The 25,673-nt window shown below is 34.3% G+C and overlaps 2 protein-coding genes across 2 annotated transcripts in view; one reads left to right on the top strand and one right to left on the bottom strand.

Annotated features, from left to right (window-relative positions):
* LOC144852227 (cell growth regulator with RING finger domain protein 1-like) overlaps positions 1 to 25,673 on the bottom strand; it is a 249,540-nt gene that overhangs the window by 146,123 nt on the left and 77,744 nt on the right. The window lies entirely within an intron of this gene.
* Positions 1 to 25,673, top strand: part of LOC144852205 (uncharacterized) — a 54,940-nt gene that overhangs the window by 8,916 nt on the left and 20,351 nt on the right. The window contains exons 2-5 of the mRNA XM_078709959.1: positions 111 to 164; positions 8,777 to 8,949; positions 11,062 to 11,198; positions 12,765 to 12,854. Coding sequence (XP_078566085.1) covers positions 111 to 164; positions 8,777 to 8,949; positions 11,062 to 11,198; positions 12,765 to 12,854 — 454 coding nt within the window. The remainder of the gene's footprint in view (positions 1 to 110; positions 165 to 8,776; positions 8,950 to 11,061; positions 11,199 to 12,764; positions 12,855 to 25,673) is intronic.

Raw genomic sequence — 25,673 nt, 5'->3', positions numbered from 1 at the left:
TAAATGAGTCAACATGTAAATGATGCGCACATTTAGCATACAAATAACATATCCTGAAATCCTGGTCACGTATACTGTGTATGGTAACTTGAAATGTTGTTATTTTACAGACAAAGAAACATCTCGGGCAGCAGTGATGTCTTAACGAGCCCTTCTAATTCAAGGTAAGAACACTTCAATACTATTTATACTTGGTCTTGTTTTTAACTGTTTCACAAACATGATTTTTATATCAGTCTGTCCGTTACAGGGTCTAGGTTTCTGCTGAAAAAAAATAACCGCTTTAAAACGGTGTTAATTTGTGACATTCAATTCGGTGTTAGAACGCCATTTAACCGGTTATCACTGAGCAATTTTCTGCTGCAACATGAAATAACGGTTATTTGATTGACAGCTGCTGACTTTGAGTCAACTACACTGCAGTAACGTTTGAATTACCGCCAGGACCAAGTGCATTTTGGGTAATTCTAACGACCACCCACTGATTTTTAAAAAAAAAAAAAAATTGAGCAGAAATGCAGTCAAAATAAAAATTACATTTTTGAAATAATCGGTTTATTCGGCGCTCTGCAGCAGAAACATACCCTTGGACTATACTGTAGCTTGGTTGTCGCTTATTTTTTACCTGTTGACCTTGAAATAAGGTGATATGTTTGTGAACTACAGAGAATTTTTTATGGACTGAAAATTCTTTTTCTAAAATTACTAATTCTTTTAAACTTATTTGATGGAGATTCTTTGTTTACAAACAATCATTAATAAAATCAGTGAGTGGATGAGTAATAACTGTATGATACACACCCTCAGTTATATTGTAATCATGTATTACATAATTGTAAAATGGAGAAATTTGAGGTGATCCCTAAATCTTAAACAGGTTTACAGTAGGTTTTCCTGTTTACCTGAACTAAACCGGTACTGAGGAATTGTTAGTACTGTACATAAAATTATAGTATAATCCTGTACAATCAAACTCTCCCATTACCAGACTTTTCTGAAGTCCAAACAGTCCTAAATTCATTTTTACCATTAAACACACATTCCGAACATCAGATTTTTTCCAGCCCAAAGGTGTCCGGTATTGGGAGAGTTGACTGTATTACGTAAATTAGAAATTCATATTTAAGGTGATCCCTAAATCTTAAACAGGTATACAGTAGGTTTTCCTGTTCCTGAACTAAACAGGTACTAAAGGCATTGTTAAAGATGATGACTAAACGATTATTAAAAGGGTCAGTGAGTGAAAACAACCAGTAGTTGGCTAAATTAATTCTCAACCCCCTTTTGTTGTAATTTGAGTGTGTCTTATTTCGCCGGTGACTAGTACCTTTATGCCCACTGTTTTGTTGTTTTGTTGTTGTGTTGGTAACAACAATATTTATTCTGGCTAGTCATTTGTAATTATTATTGCAAAGCCTATTTTATGGAAATTATCTAAATTTGAAATATCTATGTAGGATTGTTCCTTTGTCATACAGTGCATTGTTATTATATAGGTGGATAGTTAATTTAATCAAAATAAACATCAACACTTAGATTTTATTATTAGTTACAAACAAATAGCATTTTTATACTAGAAATTAGGGAGAAAAGCAGTTAATAAATAGTTATATAAATCATGAAAAATGTAAGTAATCTTTAATTAAGGTTATTTTAACTGACCCACGTGGCAAGTATAAACCAGTTTATTACTGACCCGAATTCCATTTCATTTTTACTGGTCATTGACAAAAGTTATAACATACGAAATTGTAAAATAAAATTGACTTGCCAAAATGGGCTAGTTATTTACTGGCAAGTTTTACAGGCCCATCCTGTACATATATCAAATGGTTTAGTGTGCTTTATCTGGTGAAAGACTTTTATCATTAATCATTCTATTAAATTACCTAGATAATAATAATTGTTAAATTGAATGGCCCTATGAAATCCACAGGTGTGGATCAGTGATGTTATTCTTGTCCAGCCCTGTTTATCAGGCCTCGGTCGGTCAATATCGGGCAGAGACAAACATGTACCTTTTTTGTTTCGAGGTGTAAAAGGGTTGGATTCTCTATCTTTGAACGACAACGACTTTGTTTAATACGTGTGAATATTGACAACAATGACTTTGAACGTTGGACTCGGCTAAGCCTGTGTTCCCATTGATGTTGGTGGGAATGTATTGACGGATCTGATGGCACAGGATTGCGTGCGAATAAGCATAATTAATAATTTAATTTTTGTTAAATAATTTACATTTTTGTAATTGATACTGTTAGAGTTGATTGATTAATTGATTGTCCCCAAAACAAATAAAATAAAGTCATTTTATAAAAGTTAAATCAGGGACACAAATAATCGTTTGTTAATCTTATAGTAATAAGTAATAATAATAATCCTGGATTTATAAAGAGCCTAATGTTGTGTAACCTCAAAGCCTGTACATATTATTAGCCTGGTCATTATTTTATCAAACAGATATGAAATTGTACTCCCATAATGCAGTAGTAATCAGCAAAGGTGTGTCTTGACCTTACCAGGTACCAGTTTGTACACCTGGGCATAGAGAGAGGCAAAAGTAAAGTAAAGTGTTTTACCCAAGGTTACAAGAAATGCGACGAGCGTTGGATTCGAACTTACGATCTCATGATCAGTAGACTAAATGTCCAACCCACTGTGTCACGCACCCTTACAATGGATGTATAAATGAATGAATGAATGAATTCATCAACACAGATGCAAACTTGTCTTTCCATACACTCTTCCTGTTTCCTTCCGTTATATTTCTAAATGGTTGAACTATGAAAGTTAGATTTACACCTGGTGTGGTACTGAACACAATAGGCATTTTTACACACATCAACTTTAATGTTATCAGTTAATTATAGGCAATTAAATATAATTGATAAGAATCCTCTTTCGTAATGGTAATGAGTCCAAATTGCTAAGCAGAGCAGAGGCAACATCATATTCACAAACATTAATTGCCGTGCAGCTGGGTTTTTTTTATATCTAGGTTGTGGTAGAGAGGACAGGCCTCTAACTCCAAGAATGAAATCTATTTAGGCTCATTGACAAAATGTACAACACTGTCATTATACTTTTCTCTTTGTAGAACCATATATTTCTCAGCAAATATATTAGTATAATTAGAGGGAGCTTGTTTTGGGATTGGAGATCTATCTAAAATATGACATCACTCTTGTTATGTGGGCTAAATGTATTGTAGTGTAATGGTATGATGTAATAGTTACTACAAACTTTGCAGATATAATTAATTGAGTTGTTGGTGTTCAAATCCTACCAGTAAAATTGTCTGAATTCATTTAATTTGTTGTTTGATAATAGTTTGCGTGATACACGAAGTCGATAATTTACGCAATTATAGTATAAATAATTTATAAATTCTGTCGGCAATCTTTTAGTTTTAGTGTTACAAATAAATCTATAATTAACATGTTAGTAATAATAAACAATGCATTTTTATGTTTTGTTTTTATATACTGTTACTGTACCTACCAGTAAATAATATACTGTGTCGCCAACCATCACATGACCTAGTTCTAGCCAAAGTAATAAAAACAATTTCACTCTGATTGATTTTATAATTATGTCCTAATTTGTTAATGGGAGTGAGGCTGGTCTGAGCGTTTAGCAATTTTAAGACAGCAATAACTACATAGTTAGCAGATAATCAGATGCAAGTTTAACACTGACGTATCCTCATCATAATATGAGAGTTGCAAAAAGATTGATGCAACCCGGGGAATCAAAACAATGTCACTTTGCAACATTCATGTTATTTAATTTAAACATAGTTTATGTGAAAAGAATACTGCCCTAGTTTTTCCACTATATCCCGTAAAAAGGCCACCTTTTAACTGATCTTACACAAGTTACAAAATGTCTAGACACCTTATCAAACCATAAAACAAAATAGGATACTGTATTCAAGTTGTTTTTCAGATACAACATTCATAACTTTGTTGTCATAAATATATAATTGAACCATGTAGCAGTTAATGTTCTTGTATCCAGTGAGCCAATGCATATTTGTAGCACAAGTTGTGTATTCCTTGCTATTGTTTGGTTACACAATCAATCAATAGAACATTCTAGTGGTTTATAGTTCAAAATTAATTCTATAGATTGACCTTTGACCTATTGTTTATGAAACTGGAATTTACAATAGAACTTAGAATAAAAGACGACACATAAATTGTTTAGTACAATTGTTGTATAAAGTAAACTCTCCCAAAACAGACTTACTTTGGGCTTGCCCTAGTACAGTAGTATTAAAAGAGGAACTTTATTAGTCCCAAAGGTTAGGGGTTAGATTACAGTAACATATTTTTAACCTTTAAACTTTTAATAAAAAACTTTCATCAATGTCAACTTTGTCATGGTCAAATATCATTTCTTAAATCTATGTATAATGTGTGTATAATATACTCATTAATATGTTGTAATTTAATTTAAAAATCATTTTTTGTGTTAAGTATGGTGTATTAATGATATTACTATTATTGATTCTGTAAGATTATTCAACATAAATTAAGGTATATTTTGATTTACAGTACATTAGATAGATACAGTATTAATTGATTATTATACAGGTAATAATTCACTTTTTTGTCTTTACAACAATTTTGCTTTTCTTTGGTTTTTTTTTTATTTTCTTTTTTTTTTCTGAAAAATACACAATATCAAAATCAGTATTGACATGTGTGCCACCGATATAATATTAAAGTTGTTGTTTTCCAATAAATATTATTATTATTAATATAATACTATATTCGGTTTATTATTATTATTATAAAACTAAAAGTATTTAATATTAATATATACTATTACATTAGGATTATATGATCTAACTAAATCATCTAAATTTAACTTACAAAATTTAAATACAGGTACTAAACTACTATATTTAAGTATTTTCTACTAGAACCTGTATTGTAAATAGTTGTAACGGTACAATACATGACTCAACATTTAAAAATTCTACCCGAACACAACACTGCGGACAATGCAAAACACTTTAAATACAAAAATTAGGTTAAAGCTCTAGACTTCACCTTGACATAAAAATGCTTTTAGTAATTTGAAATAAAATCATGTTTAAGAGAATTGTTTGTGAAGGAGCCTGGCTGTTTTTACAGCTTGACTGAGAAGCCTCGGGATATTGTCGAATAGGCTCAAGGAAATATAAGTCTCTGTTGTTACTGCAGTTGTTTCATCTCAACACTGAAGTCAAATCACTTTATCAAACAGTCTTTTAATTGATCGAAAAACTATTGTTATTTTCTTGATTTTATTCTTTATCTGAAGAATTTAAATTAGAATGAATTTGAATTTTTTATAGTTTATCAGAAAGTTGCCATTTTATTCATAAAAAAATTGAATTAGAAAATTACCTTCTGTGCTTCTTGTTCTACCTTTAAATCTAAAAGTCTTTACAATAAATTTTTTTATTTTAAATATATTTTTCTTAGTTAAAAATACTTTTTAAAAATCTATTTTGTGCCCAGCTTTGTATCAATATTATATACTACAGTAAGGCATACGAAAATAAATGATGACGCTATTAATATTATGCTGGATTGCTCCCAATTGAGTGCGCAGTTTGCGGATGATACCATTTTTCAATAGGGGTGCTCAACTGAATTTCTTTTGTATTTGTTTGTATCCTCTCTTCAGAGAGATAGGGCTATTGTTGGTTTATCCAGGTAAGTGGCACTTTCAGACTACCAACACTACAAAAGCACATGATGGTTTTTTCTTGTACAGTGTAAAAAATGATAATGAAAATAGAAAAAGTACATACAGTACAATAATTTCAAGTGAAAATAATTTTTTTTAAATTTCAAGACCGGTGTTTTTTAAGTTATAGATTGTTTATATAAACCATAAACCATTTAATTTCATAGCACATACTGTAGGGCAAATAGGTGTCTTTAATCATAAGAGTGCCCAGTTCGCTTGATCGCCTTCAATATACAGGGCGTCATACTGTAAGTCCAGCTTTACATTTTAGTGGTGGCTTCAGAATTACTCCAGATACAATTAACCTCATAAACTTTGAAAAAAAGAAACTCCTAACAATATCAATAGTACTTCAACTATTGTGCTGAATTAGGGTAGCATAATAACCATTGAAATCCCTCTTAAAGCACTTTGTCTAATTTTAAAGTCTCTCAGAAGATAATGAAATTGAAAGACACAGAACTTGGAAATCACAATTGGTAGAATGGGTATTGTTTAAGAAGTAATAAGTGGATTTGTATTTATAACTTTCTTTTTCAAGAATGAGTCCTCACAACAAATTACAAAAAGACATGATCTTAGAAATGATTTAAAAAAAAACTCTGATTGAAATGATAGAGTGGAGCAGAACCCATATTAAGGAAACATCTTTTAGTACCCAATGAACAGTTCTTTTGATAGGAATGTCCCCTGAAAAGGGATGTCCCGTGATTAGGGGTAGGCTGTTGGGATAAAACATATTACCAGTTATTTATTTCATGGAAGGTATAGATAATGCCAAAAGGAGGGGTTCAATTGTATGTTGAATTCCCAGTATGTCTTGCTTGTTTTAAGCTCTGTCTTGTCTACACTATCAAAACTTTATGTGTCAAAAATATGTGATGTGCTTATATATGAACATGATAATGTCATATCACTACCACCATATTTGGGCTAAGCATTTACTATTTCATATGTATGAATAATTAGGACACAACACATTGCAGAAATGCGTTTTATGTAATTTAATATTTATGATGTACTGTATAATGAAGTTACAATTTATACTGGCACCTTGTTGTATACAATCATTAATAAACAGCGTAGCATTGTGCTGAATCACAGTGAGTAGGGTTCGGTAGTTTAATGCTAATAAGAACGATTGATGTACAGTACTGGTTGGAAAGGAAAAATACTAAACCATCGTAAAAACATTTAAATTAATATTATAAACAATTCGATAACTGTTAAAAAAAAGATAATTTAATATTAAACAAAAATGATTAATTAATCAACAAATTGAAATAATTTGTTAATGGGTTTAAAGATGTAAGGTAATATCTGAAAAGTGAACAACCTAGGGTTATCCTAGATGTTTGGATGCATTTTTATAAAGCTGTAAAAATCTGTGTAAATGAAGATTTCTGATTTTGTATTTTGATTTTATTTTGTTCCTAACTTACATGGATAAACTGACATTGGCCCTTCTTTCTTTTACAGGAGAAAATAACTTAAATTATTTCAATCAACTCTCCTCTAAGATAGTGGTATCATCCACAATCTCTGACTTTGGGATTGCTCACTGATGCCTTCAATTACTCTACTTATTCTACGAATTACAGATAGTGAAATAAAAAATGAGCAATTGCTACAAAATTAAATTAAAATCAGACAAAAAATTGATTTAAAAAAAACAAAAACAAAAAGATTTAAAAACAAAAATAACAAGAAAAGAATTAAAAAATAGATAATATTGAAATCGGGACACAAAAAAAAAAACATTTGAGTGTAGGAGAATAAACTGGTTTAATAAAATAGCACACAAAGTTATATCATGCTATAAAAATATGTTATTCACAAACAATTATTCCTGTGCTTTAAAAGTGTATTCAACTCAAGTGCTAATTTACATCCCATGCAATTTCATAATTTTTTGTCTTGATTGTGAAGAGATGGAAATTAAATGAGATTGGATTTAGTAATATTCTTTGTTGTGAAACCTTTAGAGTATTCCCGTAAGAGCACACATAAACTCGCTTGGTAATGTGCAACCTGGAATTTTGTATAAAAATAGATTTAGTTATGGTTTTTTATTTTTTTATTGTCATGTTTTTTACATTTCTGTATCCTTTATTTAATGTAATAACTCTCTCATATGATATTCAAATGGAAATCATAAATATTGTTATAAGATCAGGACTCATTTTTTTAAATATAAGAAAACTGTTTTGCTTTTAAATATCTGATGTACGAAAGGGATTAATTATATTATTCTGATACTGATTAAAAATACTATATGTAGCTAGGAGCAAAAGTCTATTTTTATTTAATATTGAATTTTAGTGTATTTTTTTATTGTGTGTTTTGGCAATAAAATTAAATAAGAGTTTGCAAAGTTTTATTGGAAAATAATAATAATATAAATTATTCACATGAAAAAATGTTATTATTTAGAATTCATTATTTATTGATGCGTATGTTCTATTTTTGTTCGCTGATCGTTAAAGAGAAATTTAAAATGATTATCCTTTTGTTTAGAATTATTTGAAGGTCATCAAATAGAAAATTGTTATCCTTTACAGTACAGTAGTATTAATAGCAAACTAAGATGAGAATGATGGAGACAATGGCTTGAGGAGAGAGAAGGCATGTGATGAGTTTACACATCACTATGCTGTCTTGTTTATTTCCATTGGGTCGCTGCATTTCATATAACAGTACAAAAAAAAAAAAAATGGTCTCCAAAATCCACTCCAAAATTTGTTGACACAGCAGTGCCTTAGATAACCTTATAATAATAAAACAATTTAGATTTTAAAATTGTCAATTACAGTCACTATCATCAAACTTATGTGACAAAAAATGTGATGTCCCCATATATGGACACGATTACATCATCTACCATATTTGGGCACATGCCACTTTATTTAGCAAACTAGTTTGATAGTGCAGACAGAGCTTTAGAGTGGTAAAGATATTATACAATAATATCATAATGGCTGTCCTCCTAGAACAAAATTTTCATTGCCGTTTTCTTCTTTCATTTCAGGGCGGAGAAATCTCGCTATGCCGCTAAAATGCGACGTGATAAAGAAGGAGTGGAGATTGCTGCTCTCTCTAAACTCCTTCCATTTCCGGAGGAAATTACTTCAAAGTTGGACAAAGGTTCCATAATTCGTCTTGCTACGAGTTACCTTCGAATTAAAAAGTTTTCACAAAAAGGTATGTGGTGTTTATATTATAAAGGCAATCTAACAACAGGATGCTGACCTGAGCTGAGATCAAAGGATGTATCTGTGGCTTCAACATGATCAGTTCCACACCCTTTAACATACACCACGGAGAATATGTACATATAATACAGTACTGTTGGTATTTGTTGCAGCCAGACATAAGATCAAAGGACTGTTACAAGTTCCTATCTTGGCAAGGCGAGCTCAGTGTCCTGTTGTTACTGTATATTGCCTTGATATTATATTCTTTGGTATTGGTAGGGCGGTGTGGTTTACAGATTAGTCCATTATTGAATATGATCTTTTAAAAAATAATCAAAATCAATGAAATGTATTGGTAGGATGGGGTTTGCAGATTAGTCCATTATTGAATAGAGGAAGAGTGTTCAAATAATTTGTTGATCTTTTAAAAAAAAAAAATCAAAGTCAAAGAAATTTATACTGTAAAATTGCATTTATTTTTTATTCCTTTTTTTATTGTAACTCTCCCTTGGGGATTATGGGCTATTGTCGGTTTATCCATGTAAGTAGACTACCAACACCACTGGCTTAATTATGGCATAATTTCGAACTTAAAAGTGGGTCATTCCTACAAGAAGTTTCGGAACCAACAACTGATTATCAATTATATTTTAACAATTCCTCTTATATTGTTTACCTGAATTTTGTTTTTGTTTATCTTGCATGAGCTGTTGTTTATTCTGTAAATGTGTCATTGTTTACATAATGATATTGTTCATTGGAATGCAGATAATCAAAGTAAAATGATACCGTACAATATTGCAGCCATTAAAAGAACAAAAGGCACCTTCCCCTTACACAATGTAAATTGAAACTAATACAAAATTTAATCATAATAGTATTAAACAGTATCAGTATATTTAAACAGTTTCAAAACAAAACAATTAAAATCTTGAATTATTGCTTAACACTATAGCCTCTTTCCCACCTAAAAAGTTCATCAATGTTTAAGCCCTTCCCTTTTCTTACTCTTCCCCACCACATAATGATAATTATTTACAATACATTGATTTTAACATATTAATGAATGGCTATTTTTGATAGCTTTCAGAATTGATCTCAAATACAGCAGAATCTCTATTAAGGGGACACCTCTAAGACCTAACAAAGTGTCCACTTTATATCATATCTATGTCCCCTGAATAGGAGTTGGCTTTAGTGTTAAAACATATTACCTCTCATTATTTTCATGGGAAAGTGTCCCCTTAATAGAGGTGTCCCCTGAATAGTGGTGTCTGGTTCTACTGTGTTTTGTGTGAAACCATTTTTCATTATTTACAATAACAAATTTCATTTCAAACTACCTGTATTTCAATGTTATATAATAATGTACTACTGGTACTTGTTTCAATAACATCTCTCTACTCCAATATTACAACAAAATGGGCTTGGCCAATTTCTCTCTACAATAAAACTAATAGCTAAGAATACAGTACATAGAATCGTAAAAAAAAAAAAAACCCATCTGCAGTATCATCTGTCATCACATTCCTTCCAGGAAACAGGGGTAGAATTTCTCTCCTTTTGTCCTGTAAATATCAGCTATGCTGTGTGTTGTTTGCACGCCCAAAGGTACAGTAATGCTCTGTATACACAAGGTCTGGTACACATTGTGCGGTTGTACTTACTCTGATAAGGGATACGGGTCAGTGACCCTGATAAGGGATATGGGTCAGTGACCTCTAACCAGCAGTTGCTCTCACTAATAAATGGCTGTTTTTTTTATTCCATGTCTTATAAACAATTTAAGTGTAGGAGTGGTGTTGAATCACCATTTCTGGTTTTTAAACTTTTCTACTTAACTAAATAAAAATAAATATAAACATATTAAGCTCGTCTACAATATCAAACTAGTTTGACAAAAAAAAGTTTGATGCGCCCAAATATGGTAGTGATATGTTCAAATATGGTACTGATAATGACATCATCGTGTCCATATATGGGCACATCACATTTTTTGTCTAATCAAGTTTGATAGTGTAGACAGAGCTTTAAATATTATTTTGATTCACTTTTAAAATAATTTCTTTGTCATTTATATTTTATAAATTAATTTTTCTAATATTTTTTTAATTTTTAGAAGGAAATGCACTTCTAGATGAACTGAAAACGAAATCAGAAACAAGGGCTATTACCGCCCAGGGAGAGGATAATGATAGCGAAAGACTGTTGAAGAGTCTATCGGGAAATGAGGAAGGGGGCGCCCTAATGCTTGAGGTAATGTTAAAAACATGTATGGACGACACATACAACAGTATCCCTCCCTTAACCCGCTTGGTGACTCAAGCTAAATAAATTGTCAAAAAGTTTTAGAATGAAATCAGTGTTATTTGTCTTTATACACAGGCACAGATTAACCTTTACATCAATTATCCCTAATCCCATATTATTATTACCCCTAATCCCCAATTCTGAAATGATTACTAACTTTGGATTAACTTAGCAGTAAACTCCCATTCACACACAAAATGTATAAAACTGATCACAAAAAATGTAAAAAAAAAAAATGTGAAACCAACCTCATAGTGCAAAAATAATTAAAAAAATAAAAACCTCGAAAGCAGAGCCGACGAGTTTAACATAAACACAATAATACATTTTTTTTTTCAAAACTGCTCCAAGCAAAATATGTTAAATATTGTTAAACATATTGTTTAAAGTAATAAAACTTTATATCTTTAGAATACAAAACAAATTAAACGTTTATGGTATTGTTTTCCTAGTTTTCTCTATTATGATGTTGTTTTACAAAATATCTCATTTAATATTCTAAAATAGCACGCAATAATCCACTCTTCCAGTTAGCCTCACGCAACAGATTTTATTTTTAACTTGATGATCTTAAAATGGCACTCGAGTTTGTTCATTACAAAACATCGTAATTTGCATAATTCAGCTTTAAAAATATTCTTTTCAATCAAAATCTCTTATCAGATTTGTTTAGGAAATAAAATAAAAAGTATTACTTTGAAATGGGTCAGATTTTTGTGATACCTGGATGAAATAATTGTGAAATTTTCATTGGCTTGGTTTTGAAAGGCATTGTGTTCACAATTGTAATAAAGTGCTGTATTGTACATTTCAAATAATTCTATTTTTAGCCAACAAAGGCGTTCAGCACCTAGAGAATTTCTATTATGCTCAGTTATTTTTAACCTAGAATACTATAATTTATTTTTTTATTTTTTGTGCCACGTTTTCAATTTTCATATGGCCGTTCACCAGTCATACTTAGGCTAAGAGAAAATTAAAAACGAAAACACTTTTAATGGAAATCCTTAAAGATTAACATCCATTTTAGTTACCCAATCTTAAGCTTACTCTAAGGTGCTCACCCAGTCTAATTACAACACAACATCCGGCCAAAAAACCCTGCGAAAATCTACCTGAAGTGCCCTTTTAATTTCTCTCACTCCACCTTAAATTTGTACATATTAGACTTGCCTATCTACATCTCTGATCCTGTAAACAAAATATTTGTTTTTAATTTCATATAAACCTTTGTTCTGATTTTAGTTTAATTGCACTATTAATACTACTACTGTACTACACTATTTTTTAATTATTGATGCAACATATTTTATTTATGCAAATATCTTTAGTAATGATGTCAAAATTATTCTACTTCAGAAACTACATTGTTACTGCAGTAATATAAATTTAAACAAAATGTAGGTACTGCAATAACTGCAGTAGAATAGGTTTGCCATGGTTCCTTTAAGCAATTTGATGACCTTTTTTGAGATATTAAAAATACATTTTTCTTTCTTTCAAACTATTTAGGCGCTTAACGGTTTTGTCATCTTTATTTCTCGGAAAGGTCGCATCCTTTTCGTGTCTGAAAGCGTTGCCAAACATCTCGGCATCAACCAGGTAAGTTCGACAATGATTACGTAGAAATAAGATATGAAGACGCTGCAGGGCTGGTATCATTTTCAGAACATCTTGCTAGCAAATTAAGAAATGTCGGAGTTCATTGTCCTATTGACATCTTTAATGACTTTGGTAACTTGGTATGCTATGCTTTGCTGCCTATTCTGTACTGTTATAGGCACAGGAACTGGGGGGGGGGGGGATTTGATGATATCTGCCTAACAAAAAAAAGATATTAATAAAACATGCACATGTAAAACAATGCTGAGTCTTCTCGGATAAGGACTATAAACTGTAGGTCCAGTCTACACAGTTATAACCTGTGTGCACTTTAAAGAACCCAGTTCATCATTCGAGACAAGTAGGGGGTTACCCCGGTGAACTGGTTCACAAAATAGCCCCTATATCAGGGGGATTACCACCTACTACTATTGGTAATCTTTGGCCACATGTGCGTAAAGATATACAATAAAATCTAAATGTATAACAAACGTATGGGCCTCTTTGGAATCACTTGGAATCATCCTTTACTCTATTATTAATTTCACCAGCCGCTGCCTCCCAGCTTATAAAAAAATTAAAATAATGATAATATACTTGTGAATTGGATTCAATTGAATAGCGAAATTGTTAGTCTATTACGTGACTAGCTTACCTGGATGAACCGACATAGGCCTTTTCCCCTTCAAGGGGAGAACATAACCGAAAAGTAACATTTTATTCATGAACTCCCCTCCAAGACAGTGGTATCGCCCATGCGCCACGCCCTCAGGTGGGCGGCAACGCCCATGCATACCTCACCATTTCTTTTCGAGACGTCGAAACGTTAACACGTTCCGACAAAGAAAGCAGAGGAGAACAATAGAACCTATTGTGTTTGGATTACTTATAGTATTGTGCGATACTGAGCCTAGCTTTGCCGTTGGAGTGGATTATACACGAAAGATCTGTTTTGTTGTGTGAGCAGCTACTGCTAGAAGCTAAAGCAACGCTACTCACGTTAAACTTATCTGCCAACGAAGCTAAGTATCATAGTTTTCGGCCGTTATCCGTGGGATTTCGGTCTGGTTTTAGTGTGCTAACTGAACATCGCTAGCCAAGACCCGGTGCCGGGTTTCCTTGGTCAGTTGTTGTGGGCTATACGTGTGCTAGTCACCATGCCCAAGATGGCTTGTGTTGCGTGCGGGGGGCCTCGTGCCACGATAAAGTGGGATAAACACACGAAGTGCTTATCCTGTAGGGATTGCAGCCAAGCCGATCCGTGTGAAGTGTGTGTCAGGTGGCCTCCGGCGCGGTTCGCCGCTCTTCCAACACGCGCTGAGAAGACCTCGCCTATACCTGAGTCTTCCGCGGAGGCTCCGCCGCTGCCCCCGATCCCGGTAATTCCGCCGTCGATCCCGGTAATTCCACCGCCGATCCCGGTAATTCCGCCGCCAATTCCAACTGTTACACCGCCGTATGTTGGTCAAAATACGTCAAGTCAAGCTCCTGCGGAGCAACAATTCGACTTGTCTCCCGCCTTTCTACAGGCGGTCGCGGCGGCCGTACGGGCGCTGCCCAAGGATGGCCCTCCGCCGGTGCCATACATGCAGCCACCTCCGACTGTCCTTCTTCCCACGCCGGAACCGGAGGACGTTGACATGGAGGACGACGAGACACTTGTGTCTTTCTCTGATTGCGACGACAGTGCGGGGGCACCCGGGCTCCAGACGTTGGTAAACCGTGTAGTACCGGCTGTACTATCTTACCTCGGGGTAGATTACGCGTACAAGGAGGCTACGCCGCTACCGGAGTACAAGCGCTTCACGACGTTCGGGGTACGCGCTCCGGTGCGTCACGCGCGAACGAGCCCAATCGTTCCCCTCGAGCCTGAGCTGCTAGAACGATTGGAGAGCGTGGCCCGGGAACCGCCGCGGCGGCCCGCGCCGGCCGAGTTTGCTACGGTATTCCCGGTCCCGCCGGCGCACTTTGAAGAAGTTCTTCGCTCCCCACCTATCCCGGATGCCGCGAAGGGGAGAGCGCGGGAGGACCAGGGTCTGGAATCGACTAGAACTGTTTTCCTTGACCCCACGGCTGCTAAAACCGAGGAGGCCCTCACTGCTTGTGATAAGGCAGCGCGTGAAACACTCCGCGTGCTCTCGATGGCGGGATACCTGCTCTCATTCTGGGGAGGACACTCGGAGACGCAGCACGCTTCCGGCCTCTGGTCTCACAGCGAGGCCCGTCACCACATCAACATTCTGGAGCTGTGGGCGGTGCAGCGCACGCTAAAAGCTCTCAAAGTGTCAGTGCAGGGCCGTCATGTGCTCATTCGGTCCGACAGTACCACCGTCGTGGCCTACATAAACAGAGAGGGCGGCACGCGCTCGCCAACACTCTGCTGCCATACGTGGACATTAATTCATTGGTGCATCGCGCACAGAATAACATTAACAGCAGCCCATATAGCGGGGCGGCTAAACACAGTAGCGGACGCGCTATCAAGGCCTCTGCTTTGCCCGACGGAATGGCAACTCTCGCCACGTATAGCCACCCTCATCTTCCACCACTTCGGGCGGCCGCTCGTAGACCTTTTTGCGACAGCGCGGAACACTCAGCTTCCGACCTATTGCAGCCGGTTCCAAGAAGCTCAAGCGTGGCAGATGGACGCCCTGTCCATCTCGTGGGACGGTCTCTGGGCGTATGCGTTCCCACCGATCTCTCTCCTCCCGCTCGTGTTGTCGCATGTTCATCGCCATCACTGCCGGGTGCTCCTAGTGGCTCCATACTGGACGCGCCAGTCATGGTTCCCACTCCTCTACAGCTTACTGTACGACCACCCCCTGCAACTACCGGTCCGTGCGGACCTTCTATCGCAGGGCAGAGCACATCTCTCACTAACAAACATCCGATCCCTGCGCCTGACTGCCTGGCCATTGTCAGGGATCGCCTCAGAGAGTCTGGCATACCAGATGGCCCGGCCGCCCTGGCGGCCAAGTCCCGACGAGAATCGACGCTAACAGTGTACAATAGCCGTCTGAAGCACTTCTTCCGGTGGTGCGCCGAGAAGAACACGGACCCCAGGACTGCGTCTCTGGGTCTTATCTGTGACTTTCTTTTTTACCTGTTCAATTCAGGGTTGCAACCCCGCACGATTGCAGGTTACCGGTCGGCCATCGCGGCCATATTGCCGGCGCTTCCCGACGGTTCGACGATCTCTAACTCTTCTGTCATCACGCACCTCTTGCGAGGCATGCATCATGAGCGTCCTCCTTCGTCGGTTCTCCTCCCGCGCTGGGACATCAACGTCGTACTCTCTGCACTCACCCGCGCCCCCTTCGAACCATTACATAATGCCTCTCTTTATAACCTCACCCTCAAAACGGCGTTCCTAGTTGCAGCGTCATCCTGTCGACGCCGGGGTGAGTTGCATGCTCTATCGCTAGAGCCCGGCCATATTAGGTTCGAACGCGGTGGCGTGCGGCTTACTTTTCGCAGGGGGTTTCTGGCAAAATCGCAGACGTTGCATCACTCGCCGCCCGCGATCTTCATCCCCACCATAGCTGCCTCTTCTTCTGTCCGCGAGGACAAACTCTGGTGCCCGGTGCGGGCCTTAAAGTTTTACGTCCATCGGACCAAGGACGTACGAGAAAAGCTCTCTCACCTCTTCTGCGTCACAGTCCCGCCATTCGGCCCGGCATCAAAAGCCACCATAGCTAGGTGGATCATCGCCGCGATCCAGGCAGGCTACTCGGCGTCTCAAACACCTCCACCTGCACACATGCATCAGGTACGGGGTATGGCTGCGTCATGGGCCCTGTTCTCGGGTGTTCCTCTAGCAGACGTACTACAAGCAGCATGGTGGCGATCGCATACAACGTTCACATCTTTCTACCTCCAAGACCTCGCTCAAAACATGGCACCAGTAGCACACGCTGTGCTGAAGCCACAGTAAACAGGTATGTTGATCAAATTACCTCTTCTTGTCAGCCCACCACCGACTAGATGCCTAGTCCGGTGCTATTCTGGCCTATGTCGGTTCATCCAGGTAAGCTAGTCACGTAATAGACTACACAAACCAAGAGTGGTGTTGGTAGTCTATGAGTGATAGCTTACCTGGATGAACAACCCTCCCTCCTCCCCACTTGACAAGCGTCTCGTGGAATGGTGAGGTATGCATGGGCGTTGCCGCCCACCTGAGGGCGTGGCGCATGGGCGATACCACTGTCTTGGAGGGGAGTTCATGAATAAAATGTTACTTTTCGGTTATGTTCTCCCCTTGAAGGGGAAAAGGCCTATGTCGGTTCATCCAGGTAAGCTATCACTCATAGACTACCAACACCACTCTTGGTTTGTGTAATTTGTAATATTTTTAGCTTTTAACTATATCTGCTGTCTCGGTCTTCAGTGTAAATGGTGCATCCTGTAGCGTTTTCATTTTCAATTCAGTCTTTATTTATACAATTCATCTTCCCATACTTAGTGTAGTCTCTCTTGCCTATCTCCATATTGCTACTGTAAACAAGCTAGGCAGATATTTTGATCTTTAAAATGTACTATGGACTATTTTAAAGATTTTTACCAATTTATTAAAGACCAAAATAGTATGTTTACTGCTGTATTAAGTAGCAATTAAAGTAACAAACATTTAAATAAAAATGCAAATTTGACCTTTAGGCCTATTTAGTTAGATGACCTTTAGGTACAGTATAATATAGTACTACAGTATGAGTAAAACACTATTTTTTAAGTTGTTTAGTCCATTTTTTGCCATGACAGTTGAACAATGAATAAATTAAAATTCTGGGGTTTATATATTTTCCAGCGTTTGCTTGGAAGAGTTGGTAGTATTTGAACTTTGTCCATGTCATACAATTTCATTATAAATGTTGACATTTTAATGTCTTTCATAATTTTTTATGATCAATAATAAAATTTATTTCATCAAAATAAAACAAGATACGATGATATTAAGGGACCAACCTTTATATATTAAAAGCTACCTTGTCTGTACATCAATGAATTCAAAATTTAAAAATAATACATTTTTCACTACAATAAAATAGCATAGTAATAGATCTATCAATTCAATTTATTAAACATTTATTTATATCAAAATGAAATTACAAAATACAACAGGACAAAGGCCATATCATTTAATAATAGATTACGTAGGTTTTTCTACATTGCTTCAGGTTCTAAAGTAAATGTAATGTCATTCAATACCATTCTACCAAATTATCATATTTACATCATCATGTGAAACAAACGATTGTTCATATGTAGGACGCTACGTCAAAATCAATTTAACATCTTAAGAGCACAAAATACAATTACATTATTATGAGTTTGTTCTTAAGCTAGCTTTCACACTTGAATTGGTATGGATGGTGTCTCTTATGCAAGACTACAATAATAATATACTGTTTCACACACATTGTAGTATTGATAATATTTGATTGTTATAAACCAAAAATATATTTTTTTTTTACCACGTACTCGTACGACAAGATGAATTCTTTTTGTCCATTTTCAATTTTAATCAGGTTGTACTACGGTTCAATTCAACTATATGACCTAGATATTTGATTAATATATTTTAGAGTGAAACAGAGATAGATCTGTAGAGCATCTGTTCAGATATTAAATAGATTTAATATTATACTTTGTAATATGTTGCTTAGGAATATTATTAATTTTATTATGATTTATTTGTAATGGTTTACTTTCAAATATGGCAATATTTTTTTACAGAAATATGATTCATTTCAAAGCTTATATTCCTTTATAATATTCATCTTTTTTTTTTTTTATTACACATTAAAAATATTTTTCTATTTGCTGTTTTACTTTGATAAACCAAAATAGAAATACTGTATTTCTCTCAGAGGAATGAGCTACAATGAAAAAAATTGTTTTCATAAAATTTGTTTATGTTTATTTTAATAGGAATATGATTTAAAGCCAACTTCCATAAATTGTAATGAGACAGCATAAAGATTCATTTCTATCCGAGCATAAAATGGCATTTGATGAATAATTTTGAATTAAAGTAAATTTAATTTTTAATATCATAATTCTATTCAGGATTTAGCAGCCCTCTGTAGGGTATTATAGTCTATTTTGTGCCTAGCTTACCTGGATAAACCAACAATAGTCTCCTTTCCTCGAAGAGCGAAATATAACTCAAAAAGTAGAAGTTTTCATTGAATCCCCCTTTCCACAAATGGTATAGTCCATGAACTATGCCTTCAAGTATTTTATATTCTTAAAATGTACAGTAGACCCTCTTCTTTGTGATCACCTCTATTTAGGGGAAACATTGATATGTTTAACACTATCTCTATTCAGGGGACGCCTATTAAAGGGACACTTCAAAATGTTCGATCCTAAAGCTGTCTCCTATTATTCTTGTACTTTATATTCTAAGATAAAATAAAAAGTTAAAAAAATTTCAAGTCTAAGATTTTAATTTTAGGGGTATACTATTTATCTATCTACTGTATGATGTACCAACATGAGAAAGATCATTTAAATGTCCAGTTGCTGTTTACCTCCAAATGCTCAACACGACCTATCTATTGGGAAGAAAATTGAGACTAAAAAACAGTTATGTTACTGCAAATTTGAGGAGAACAAACTTCTCTATATTTGTCCTTTAAAGTAATTTTGATTCTATATAATTCGTATCGGCCAATTGTGATTCCTTTTAGTAGGATGCTGTGAGCGTAATGATAATTTTATCATCTCTGGAATGTCCTCGTTTGACTTTGGTGTGACCTTAAGCATTGCCTCAAGTCAACTGAACTTGCTATGCCCTCTTTACCACACTCTTTTTAAAGTCTCCCCTGAATAGTATTTTGTAACATTTTATTTTTATACTGTGGTTAGGTGAACAATGTGTTGGTACCTGTACAATAGACCATAATAAAAAAACATTTATTTTCGTAATTTAAAGAAACTAAACTTAATTTAAATTATAATAACACATAATTTCATTTGAATATAAAGACTTCCGGAAACCAGAATTTTGTTAAAGTTGAAACGGTTCAAACTTTGTTCATTTGGAAAAAAAATGTTGGTCAAGGAAAATATTATGTCCAGTTACATTTACCTGAGCTTCTTTCATTGATCCCTGGGCTTATCATTGATTGATCAGCAAGTGTTTGGCGGAAAAAATATCGCTTGTCAACAAAAGAATATCTAGGAATACATTTTTATTGAATGCACCACTAACTTTAATAACTGAGAAAAATAAGATGGTTTGTATTTAAAAACTCAATAAGTAGTTTAAACAATTGTGGGTTTTTTTTCATTCTTGTAAGTCTGTATTTTATTTAATAAATATGAAAGTACAGTTACCAGCGAAGATTTATCGAAAAGATAAAAATGATATTGTTCAACCATAACTTGTTCAAACAAGCTAATAACAATAGATGTTGTGGTTTAAAAAAAATATATATAATTTTCTAACTCAAGCCATGATAGAATTGGCTGAGTTTAGTTCCTCGAATTGGCTTTGTCATGTTCCCTGGAGGCTTAGGCCTAATAGTTAAAGGATGTGGGAGACAGCAGTGGGGATGGCATAGGAGGTGAGGTCATATAAATCCATGTAGTAGCCTAGCATATAAAGGAAACCATACAACCATACACTCTGTCTGTAGTAGCAAGAAAAATATGATTTACTGGCTGTAGTTTTGTTTATGCTTACGGGTCTGTTTCTGCTGAATAACGGCATGAATAAACCAATAAACCGTTTATTAATATTAATAATAATAGATTAAAAATATCATTTTTAAATAAATCTCAGGACTATTTGGTTTTTATTCAAGCCAATGAACAAAAGGTGAAGAGACTTTAATTTCAATAGATATGCCTATATCAAGATACACTCTATACTATAGTATAGGTGTCATAAAGGCCATTAATGAATATGCTTAGGTTATTCCCTAAATGTATATCCACTGCATTTGTGCTAAAAATGTGCTCCTAAATAACTGTTTAAATCAGAGGATGGTCATCGACAGAAACTGATACCCAAAATGCAATGGGCTCTGGTGGTCAATTCAAACGTTACTGCAGTGTAGTTGACTCAAGGTTAGCGGCTATCAATCAAATAACCGTTATTTTCCGTTGGACAGCAATAACCGGATAAATAGCATTATAACACCGAATCGATTGGGTGTTATTTTTAGTCTGCCATTTTAACCGGTTACAAACAATTTGTCCTGTTTCTGCTGCCAAGAAATTCGGGTTAAGTTATTGAAATTGATCGTGGTGAGGATTTGAGGAGGGTCTGTTATTCAATAGTCTGTCTTGTAAGTGGTTAAAAAAAATGTGTCCTGTTTCTGCTGCCAAGAAATTCGGATTAATTTATTCAGATGGGAGTGGGGGATTGGAGGAGGGGAATGGGGGAATTAGAGGTGGAGAGGGGGAATTAGAGGTGGAGAGGGGGCGGTGGATTGGATTGGAGGAGGAGAAGGGGCGGTTAGTGCGGAACACATACAACCCACAAGGAAATGAGCGTGTGTAATTCACTATTAACATCACTGTGTAATTAAGTAGCCTGAGCGTTTGCCAAGATAAATTCCAATGGGGTGTGTGGGTGGGTATACGTGTTGACAAACAAGACTTTGCCATGCCTTACAAACGTCATTACAACATCCTGATGGCCTTCAAATCTAATTGGTTGATAGTATCTAAGAATATAACTGTGCTGCTAATAATGGCAAATTGCAACTTTTTATTTATACCACATTTTATATTAACCACATTTTGTCCAATTAATGACTATTATAGAAGTCTGAATTATTGGATTATTTTTTATTATGTAATAAATAATAAGTAAAGTCATTCATCCCTAGTATTTCAGGACTGGTTTCTTGTTAAAGAATAATGGTTTGTTTGAATTTACACCTTTCTAACTGTAGCTTATGTGTACAGTAGTTATTGGTGTATTCAACAAAGTGTTTGTTTTTATCGCGATTTTTTTCAAGAATAGTATTTTCTTACCGTTAGAAATGTCATAAACAAAAACAAAGAAGATCTGGTCTTAAAAAACAGGGTTTTTTTTCATATAACCCCATTTGATTCCAAAACAACCATTTTGTTGGTTTATCAGAATTGCTATATTCTACAATTTCTTAATCTACAATCTATATCCAATTTTTTAAAACGTTCTTCGTCAAAAGCAGATTTGAGCTCAAGTGAAGCAGAAAGGCCTGTTAAACCCCATTAGGATATCAATTAAAAATGATATATGGCAGGCATCGATGGGTTTCATTATTTTTCATGTGACTTTCATGTTCAGACAGACATCACAACATAATACAACATGAATGTCGCATTCCAATTAGTCTTGCTATCTGTTTAACATTACCTACAGTATCAGGCAAATAAGATGTAAGACATCCATCATGCAGTGTGATTGTACACATGACAAGTGTAGGAGAGCTGCATTAGCATAAATTAAAGGGAAAGTTAAACTAAGAATTAAAGGGACAGTCATAGTTTCAATTTTCTTAATTTCATGCATAGCAATTGAATATGTAATGGTAAAACAAGCTACGGGAGACATTATTAGCATAGTGTACATTTACTGTAAATAGTGTACTGTAGGAGAGCTGCAGTAGCATAAATTAAAGGGACAGTTAAACTAAGAATTAAAGGGACAGTCGTTTTTTCACTTATTTAATTTTTCCATTTCACTACATGTATATATGGTAAAACAAGCTACGGAGACATTATTTGCATAGCACATTTATCAACAAGTTAGGATATTATTAGCATTAATTAAAGGTACTGAAAAAGAGGTACAGGTACTGAAAAAGAAACTAGCAGATTTGTATAATGTAATTCAAATGAATTTAAAAATCTGCAGCTGTTCCCTCGTACATGTAAATGTGAAACTCATACTAATTATGTTTGTATTCATTATTCATAAAAAAATTGAAAGTACAGCATATGGAAAATTAGAAAAACACCCATATTTATAGCTTTCAGATATTAAAATTAAAACGAGATTTCCATGACTTTTTTGTACTGTACAGTACTACTACCCTTGTGTTCAGTGGCTATGCCGGGCCGGCCAACCTCTATCTGTGTCCGGTAGACTACTGTTTAGTTACAAACTGAATGACTGTTAATATAATAAAAGTTAATCAGTATGAAGTCTACAGTAATTCTTTCGTGATAAAGAATGGTTAATCCATTGGGCCAGTAACAATATTTGGGCTAATAAAAATATTTAAAACTAGTTACTAACCCACTTGTACGCAAAAAGTATTTCTGAGTTTCTCTTTTACACACACAAGTTTATTAGTCGTGATAGTCTGATTATATTAATTGTCTTTATTTTTTAGTATAAAGAAAATTTTAATCAAAAAATCGCATGAAACACATTTCCAATGAGCACATAATTGATTGAATTAAATTTAGTCACACAATTGATCACAGTGCGAAACTTACTAAAGGAATAAAAATAACACAAATTGAAACTGACAACTCTAACCAAGCCAATAACCGAAATAAAAACTAGACTACATATTATATTTTGTTACGCCTTATCTGTGACCGAAAGGTCAAGAGTTCGACGTCGTACAAGCGTCTCGTTTAGCATTTTGTACATTTCTTAAACACATTCTGATCATATTTCATGCTTCAGAATGTATTTTATCCTTATTTGACAAGTTTTTGACGACACATAGTTCCGCCGACTCCGACATGTTTTGAAGCAAACGTTTTCGAAATCTAAACGTGACTAAAAATCTATAAAATATTGTCCGTTTTTAAAGTACTTATCTGCGTTTCAATTTGAAGAACGTAGACTTTAACTGCTGTAGGCTTTTAGGAAGCAAACGTCCTTTAATTAATCATAAACTTTATAGTACACTTGACAAATTATTGCAAAAATGTATCAATAAATCATATTATAATTTCTATAATTCCATCCTTCAGAAAAATGTCAAATTTATTGTCTTTGATATATTTTTCATTTCCATTTTACTTAAATCCAATTTTTCAATTTTTATTTTATTTCCGTATGAAGAAGGAATTAAATACAATATTCATTAATCTTGACAAACATATTAATTTAAATGTGAAGGAACTAAATTACGTTTATGTTCAAGTTGTTTAAAGATTACAGTAATGAATATTGTGAGGGGCAATATATGTTTTACACTACAGCCATTATTACTGTATTATCATTAGAACCCAACAAATGTCCCTTTAATTGGAGTATCCCCTGAATGGGTGTTTTAGTGGCAATGTCAAAATAATCAATCAATCAATCAAAATCAATTTATTCCATAACACTAAGGATATGTACAAATATGTCATCAAAAAGTTATGGAAAAGGAAACTCTTTTTTTTAAAGAGACCCTTTTAAAAAAAACAATAAAGTTAATAAGAAGTTATTTATATCAATAACAACAATAACAAATTACTTTCGTCGAGTGACCCCTGAATACGAGTGTCCACAAAGGAGTGGTTCAACTGTGTACATTTGAACTGTAAACAAATTAAATAATAAAAAAAAAAAATTAGATTTCTTTTTAATGCGATAATGACACTTAAATTATTATTACATAATGACGCAGATCAAAGAATTATCCTCTTAAAGACATTTTAAAATATGGCTAATGCTATTTAGAATTAGGTTTTACAGAAGATTAAAAACTTAAAATAGAATTGTAATGTTAAGTGGCCATCTTTAATTTTTATTAGAAATAACAATTGAATTCATTATACATCTAAGATTTTATTTTTGAGAAGCTAAATTAAAATTAGAATAATGCGATTATTTTAATAATAATTTCATTTTAATAACTAATATTATTGAATAGTACTGTAGCATTAAAATAAATTTTAATAAAATTATTAGAAAGTGTAAAAGCAATACAATAGATCCACTATTAAGCACTTTTGGAACCCAAGAAAATGTCCCCTTAATATGTGTTTGCTATAGTATACTGTTAACAAACTTTATGTGACAAAAAAAGTCTTATGACGTCATTACAGCTTCTTTTGCTGTACCCCAAGTAGCGCACATTCGTGCTTGTTTTTTATTAATTGTATTATATTGAATAGGAGAGACCCAAAGAAAGGGGGGTTTCTACCGTATTTTGAACATTAATTGAACAATATTTTACTGTAATTGATAGGTTGTCATTTTAAACCTATGTCGTTCACAGGTTAATCACTCTTCTTCTAATATAAGGAAATCCGGGAAAGACATTTTGTTTGTTTTAGCTTGGCCGCTTAAAGTTTTATTGGATGTCTTATGATAATAAAATACTTTTATTGCAACTTTACAATTAGTTGACTTATACAACAAAATATATTATTATACTTAATGAAAATATGTCGTATCCATCAAAAATATCGAATTAAACAAAACGAAAAACTTTACATCAAAGAACAGACAAAAAAATATGTAAACATTTTTAATTTAAAATGGATGATAATATAATGTATTATGTATTTTGTTTGTTTGGGGGTTTCTTTTCTTTTTTTTTTTAACATGGTATATTATATACACTCAAGGGTGATTACTATTAAATCCCCTTGTTATTATATTTTAATATCTGTTTTTTTACATACCACCATTCAACAAAACATAATCTTTGACAGAAATAGGTTAATTGCTACTAAAGTAGGTCATAACGTAACAAAAATATGCATGTGAAATAGACTGGAAAATAACATCTTCAAAACTAGTTATTAACTGCCTTTGTAAACTTACATCATTAGAAATGCTGCTGGTCCCTTGTTGGAGATTTTGAATATATTTGTGGCAAATGTTTTCCTTTTTCCATAAAATATTCTGTTTTCTTGTAC

This window comes from Antedon bifida, chromosome 9 (assembly GCF_963402885.1).
Source record: "Antedon bifida chromosome 9, ecAntBifi1.1, whole genome shotgun sequence".
Classification (NCBI taxonomy): domain Eukaryota; kingdom Metazoa; phylum Echinodermata; class Crinoidea; order Comatulida; family Antedonidae; genus Antedon; species Antedon bifida.
The sequence above is the reverse complement of the archived record's forward strand: the minus strand, read 5'-3'. Positions and strand labels throughout refer to the sequence as shown.